A 6,279-nucleotide genomic window follows, 5' to 3' on the forward strand; every position below is an offset into this window, starting at 1 on the left:
AAAGTTTTTCCTCACGTTTCAAAAAATATTCCTTATGTATTTAAACGTCTCTTTTCACATGCAGGCCCATGGCCTTGCCAAACTCCCCCACTCCAGCTCAGTTTGCTGAGCTGGGGCTGTTGCTTGGCTGCAGGTGTTGCAAAGGGGCAGCTGCTGCCCACCCTGCCCCCGGGCACTGCCTGGTCATGCCCTGGTGGGAAGGAGCAGATTAGCTCCGGGGGGCAGCTCAGCACGGGGAGGTGCAGGGGCTCTGCTAGAGCCAGTGAAGCCAGCACTCCCCACCCAGCACCCGGGGCACCCCTACCTCGTTGTTCACATCACACGTCTCCAGAGTCAGAGTGCTGTTGTCCACGGTGATGCATCTTGCCACAGCCACGTTCACAAGCTGCAAAACAGCACAAAATGCCAATTCAGACCTGAACTGCCAGGGCAGAGGAGAGGCTGCTGCACTGCAGTCGTGCTGCTGGATCCACAGGACACTGCTTAATGCTGTCCACCTAGGAGAGTGAAGCAGAGCTGAAGTGGCACAGTCCTGCAGGGTGTGCAAGTGCACATCTGGGCCACTACGTGTGTTTTCCTACCCAGAGAAGCTTCAACTAACCCTCTCCTGAAAGGAAAGGCTGGGTGAGACACGTTCTTCTCTGTGGGTCTTTTTGGGCATAGCTCATTCCTGTTCTGCAGATCCCCAAAACAACAGCTCCCAACAGGAACTGCAGAATCCCTCCCTGCTGCCACACTGTGCAGGATGGGGACAAGCACCACACCCAGCTGACACAAGCACCCACTGGCCCCATCCCAGCTCTGGCTGGTCCCCTCTCAGCTGGGGTATGGGGTCCTGTGCTCTGGCTGCCCACCAGGACCCTGCACCCTCGGGGAACCTCTCCCATCACTGCCTAGGTCCTCACCCCGAGCAGACCCTTCCTGCTTAACACCCACCTTGGTTGGATTGATGCCCATCATCAGTGGGGAAAGGCAGGGGAGGTTGAGGTTGTCCCTGAGGAACAATTTCTTGCCCTGGAAGGTTTTGGAGGCCTGTGCCAGGCTGGCCAGGGCAGTGGCGGAGTCCCCACCCCTGGGGGGGGTTCCAAGACGTGGAGATGAAAACTGGGGACCTGGCAGTGCTGGCTGGGAACCTCCAGGGAACACCCTCAGCCCACAGCCACCCTGGAATGTGGGCACACGGCTGCTGTGCTTGTGCCTGGCTCCCAGGGCAGGTGCAGTGCCCCAGGATGGGTGCCCTGGCAGGGACTGAGGGGACAGGCAGTTCTTGTCCCCACTCTCCTGTGGCCACCAGCTCCTGGGCACCTTCTCTCAGCATGAGCTGCTCCTGAGCAGGCACTGGCAGGTGGGGTGGGTGGGAAGGCAGCACACCCTTTCCTTTTCCCTCCTGCCTTCTGGGCATTTTCTGACAAACCAGATTTTTCACTCTTGTTGCAATCGTAACGAGCTTGCAATCGATGTTGTATCTTTTCTGGACAGAATAACTGAGGTTTCCCAACGTTCAAAGCAGCAGATGATATTCTGCTGAGGCTCAGGGCTGGGCCAAATTCAGAACTCATGTTTTATTCTTCTTTAATTCACCTTTTAATGTTGGTGAAGTGACAAAAAGACCCGTGGAGCAGCTGCAGTAGGACCTGGTGCCAGAGAGCACCATGAGGCCCCTGGTGCAGAGATGGAGGGATGGTGGAGGAGAACCAGAGCCTGACCCCGGGTATGCTCCAGCCAGCAAGGGGCCTGGGGAGCAGGAGTTAATCCAAACGGGACTTTAAGGTGTTTTCTGCCCAGGGAGCTCTCTGCAGAGCAGGCTCGCCCTGCGCTGGAGAAACGGCAGGACCGCAGAGCCGCTGAAACGCGGGATCGTGCTGCACTCTGCTGGCAGCACAGCCCCGGCACAGAGCCTGCCTGCTCCTGGGCACTGCCCACCCAAAACAGGGGCTCCAGCCCCGGCACAGAGCCTGCCTGCTCCCCGGCCACGCCAGCCCCGGCACAGAGCCTGCCTGCTCCTGGGCACTGCCCACCCAAAACAGGGGCTCCAGCCCCGGCACAGAGCCTGCCTGCTCCTGGGCACTGCCCACCCAAAACAGGGGCTCCAGCCCCGGCACAGAGCCTGCCTGCTCCTGGGCACTGCCCACCCAAAACAGGGGCTCCAGCCCCGGCACAGAGCCTGCCTGCTCCTGGGCACTGCCCACCCAAAACAGGGGCTCCAGCCCCGGCACAGAGCCTGCCTGCTCCTGGGCACTGCCCACCCAAAACAGGGGCTCCAGCCCCGGCACAGAGCCTGCCTGCTCCTGGGCACTGCCCACCCAAAACAGGGGCTCCAGCCCCGGCACAGAGCCTGCCTGCTCCTGGGCACTGCCCACCCAAAACAGGGGCTCCAGCCCCGGCACAGAGCCTGCCTGCTCCTGGGCACTGCCCACCCAAAACAGGGGCTCCAGCCCCGGCACAGAGCCTGCCTGCTCCTGGGCACTGCCCTTCCCTGCCCACACCACCCAGGCACGGCCAACCTGCCCCAAAAAAGGGGTTCTCCCTGCGGCCGTGGGCAGAAAGCTGGGCAGGTGGGGAGGATGCTGGACTCCACCCTGCTGGCACATCCTCCGGCCAGGACTGTGTGGGCAGCTCAGCTGCTGTTTAAACACTGAGCTGGCTCCTCACTGGGAAATTCTCTCTGGGAACTGCAAACTCATTCTCTACAAAAACGCTGTGGAATCCAGACCACCACGACTTGCTAAATATCCACAAATGTTACCAAAGGCCAGGGAAGCAACTCAGAGACAGCATCAGTGGATGGTACCGAGTCCCCAGCCACTGAAACCATGGAATCACAGAAATGTTCTAGCTGGAGGAACCTTTCAGATCATCCAGTCCAACCATCCCCCAGCACTGCCCACCACTGCCCCGTGTCCCTCACCCCACATCTCCACGGCTTGGACACACCTTCCAGGGGTGGGGACTCCACCCCTGCCCTGGGCAGCCGGCCACAGCCCTGGGCACGTTTGAATGAAGGACAGCAAGGCACGTGGGTACATACCAGCCCGCTGGCCTTAACCAGGGGAGCTTCCAGGTCTGGGTAGACGTTCTCCAGGTACCACCGGAAACTTTTGCACTGCAGCTTCTTCCGCAGCTGGATTTGTTGAGTCAGGTCACCAACATCCAGGTTTTTCAGCACTAAGTGGTAAGCGTGGCCGTAGAATAAGTCCTTGTACTCGTCCAGCCAGACCTCTGCCACACGGGCCAGGTTCCTCTCCACCGTCCTCACCCTGTCCCTCGGGAAGGAGTAGGGGTTGTCGTTCCTGAAGATGTGCCCAACTCTGGAGCACGGGACTATCTCAATCTCTCCTCCACACATCCAGACCTGAGAAAGAGAGGTTGCTCTGACAGAAACGCCAGCAGATGTTGGGTGCTGGCTTTGTGCAAGCCACAAGAGGAGAGCGGTAGGTAAGCGTAAGCTGCCAGGAGGGGTGGGGTCTCCAGCATGGGGCTGTTCTGGGGAGCCCCTGGCTGAGCCCCAGCACCCCAGGCAGGCTGGCAGGGAGGCAGGCGTGCAGGACAGGCTGCCCACAGCAACGTACCTTGAAGGAAATCTCCATATTTTCACCTCCCCAAACATCCAGTCCTGGGTCATATGTTCCCAGCTCAAAAAAATACTTCTTGTCGATGGAAAACAGGCCACCTGCCATGACTGGGCACCTGGGGGCAGAGGTGACAGGGCATGCCAGCGGGTCAGGCAGTGCCCAGCCCTTGCCCTGCACTCTGACAGGGGCATTGCTGAGGAGCTGTGGGCTATGAAATGCTCGAGGGCAGTGCCTGAGCCTGCACTGAGAGACAGCAAGGACCAGCCACCCGTCACTGCTGCAGGCTGACAGATGCCACCGTGGCCACTGCCCGTGGCCCTTCCAAGCCAAGGAACAACACTTGGCCTGGAAGGAGCTGCTGTTCCTAAATTATTAAAAGTTTGGTTCACAGATCTCTTACCTTTTATTTTTTTTACCTTATTATATCAGTTTCCTTGATTTTATTTTTCTCAATAACCTCTTGTGGAATCTGCCTCCATCCAAAATTCATTGGCCAAGTAAAAATCCCACGCTGAAAGTTGTCCACGGTCATGTAACTAAACAGGGAAAAGATGGGGATGACTAATTCTGAGTCACATTCCTGATTGAAATGTCACCCTTAATGAGCAAAGATGAGTGTCTGTATGTAATTAAACCAGGATTTTAACAAATTTCATCAGGAATCCTCTTCATGTGCTAAAAGTCATGAAAAAGGGAAGAAGCCCGTGGGACACGAAGGGGCCACGGCTGCTGCTAACCCCCATTTCTGGTGCACAGCAACGTTGTGCATCCCTTCTGAAATGCTGCTGGTGGCCAGCGAGGAGGCCTCAGCCTGCACCTCTCTGGGATTCCTGTGTCGGTGGTGCCAGGAGGAGGTTTTGCTCAAGGCTCTGGCATGGATTTGGGGTGCCCGGGGCCTCACCTCATGTCCTTGTCGCTGATGACCTCGATGACGGGGCAGGCGACCTTGGTGCGGCTCAGCCGGACCCTCTCCAGCAGCGGCTCCAGCCACCCCACGTTGCACTCCACGTGGGAGTCCAGGAACGTCAGGACAGCCCCTGCAGCAGGGCCCGGGGCACCGTCAGGCCTCACGTGCTGGGTACCCCCAAAGCTGGCCGCCCCCCCTGCGAGTTCAGGGTGCTGCTGGCGCTGCCGTGACCCTCCACAGCTCCCAAAACCCTCCTGGCCACAGCCCAGGGCAAGTTTTCACTGCTGGGCCACTGTGGGCTGCAGAGCAAAGAGGATCCTGGAGAAAAGGCCATCCAGTGCCAACACAGCCCAGCCTGGGCAGGCCAAGGAGCTGGGGTGGCACAGGTGGAGATCCTGACTACTGCTTGCTAGGGCCATGCTGAGGTGCTGGACAACCAGAGAACTGTTTTGGTTGGAAAGGACCCTTAAGACCATCAAGTCCAACCCTTCCCCAGCACTGCCAGGTCCCCACTGACCCATGTCCCTCAGCACCACATCTCCACAGCTCTGAAACCCCTCCAGGGGTGGGGACTCCACCACTGCACTGAGCAGCCTGGCACAGGCCTGGGCAACCCTTGTGGGGAAGAATTTGTGCCTCATGCCCAACCTCACCCTCCCCTGGTGCAATTTCAGGCCTTTTCCTCTTGTCCTGTCCCTTGTCCCTTGGGAGCAGAGCCCGACCCCCCCCTGGCTCCAGGCTCCTGTCAGGAGCTGTGCAGAGCCAGAAGGTCTCCCCTGAGCCTCCTTTGCTCCAGGCTCAGCACCCCCAGCTCCCTCAGCTGCTCCTCCCCACACTTGGCCTCTAGACCTTAAAGCCAAGACACTCATCAGACAAGCTGCAGCTCATGCACTTGTCAGACCTTCATGCTCCACATACCAAAAGACACCCTTGGTTCACTGGGAGGGGATGAACTCTCAGAGCTGGAGATGGCTCTGGGGGGGTGCAGGCAGGGCTGTAACATGGCTTTTGTCTTCCTACCTTTGGCAATCTCTGCTCCCGCCAGCCTGGCCCGGATCAGACCGTGCCTCTCCTTGAGATGCAGGATCTTCACTTTTGGGAACCGTGACATGTATCTGTCCAGCTTCTCCTTGAGGTACTCTGCAAGGGAGGAGAAGGAGAGGGTTAGGTTGACTTACCCACGTCACACCCACTCCTAGATTGAAAAGCAGTGGGCATATTTTCCTTGGAAGTATCTTCAGGACACATCAGGATCCTCAGATCTGGGCCATGAACATCTGGGCACAGCTGCAGAGCTTCTGGTGCACAGCATTGTGCCCCAAGCCTGCTCCTAATGAAACTCCCAACACTGTCAGTGCCAGCAGGTTTAGGATGAAGCTTTTGGTGACAGGCCATGAGCAAAGTCTCAGTGGTCTGACCTGGGTAGTTCATGATCCAAACCAGGTATCAAATGGTTGCTCAAAGTCTCCAAAATGAATGTTTTCCTTCCTTCTGGTATAACCACAATTAAAATCTGGTTATGAATTGTTTTCCTATTTTTATTTTGTGCTCTACAAGTTTCTCAGTATGAAGCACCACGTGAAGGACTCAGCCTGGGCTCACACTGCACGAGGGTTTGCTGGGGCACATCTCAGCTTCTCAAGGTTGCTTTTGTCACAGTTTCCTTTGGCTGGGGAGGCTGCTGGTGGCAAACTCCCAGGAAAAAGAGGGTGTGAGGAAGGGGGTCTGGGACACCCGAGTGCCTGGATGTCCAGTTCATGGGTGGCTTCCCTCCAGCAGGAGAGCCCAGCAGCCTCTGCC

At 57.8% G+C, this 6,279-nt stretch overlaps 1 protein-coding gene across 1 annotated transcript in view; it reads right to left on the reverse strand.

Moving 5' to 3' along the window:
- Positions 1–304: 304 nt before the first annotated feature.
- The window catches only part of GALNT5 (polypeptide N-acetylgalactosaminyltransferase 5), a gene marked incomplete at both ends in the record, with an annotated part of 7,441 nt that continues 1,466 nt past the window's right edge, over positions 305–6,279 (reverse strand). Inside the window, 6 exons of the mRNA XM_008937215.1 lie at positions 305–385; positions 3,029–3,352; positions 3,570–3,687; positions 3,989–4,108; positions 4,474–4,609; positions 5,500–5,619. Coding sequence (XP_008935463.1) covers positions 305–385; positions 3,029–3,352; positions 3,570–3,687; positions 3,989–4,108; positions 4,474–4,609; positions 5,500–5,619 — 899 coding nt within the window. The remainder of the gene's footprint in view (positions 386–3,028; positions 3,353–3,569; positions 3,688–3,988; positions 4,109–4,473; positions 4,610–5,499; positions 5,620–6,279) is intronic.

The sequence above is a fragment of the Merops nubicus genome, unplaced genomic scaffold, assembly GCF_000691845.1.
Source record: "Merops nubicus isolate BGI_N331 unplaced genomic scaffold, ASM69184v1 scaffold37043, whole genome shotgun sequence".
In the NCBI taxonomy this organism is placed as follows: Eukaryota; Metazoa; Chordata; class Aves; order Coraciiformes; family Meropidae; genus Merops; species Merops nubicus.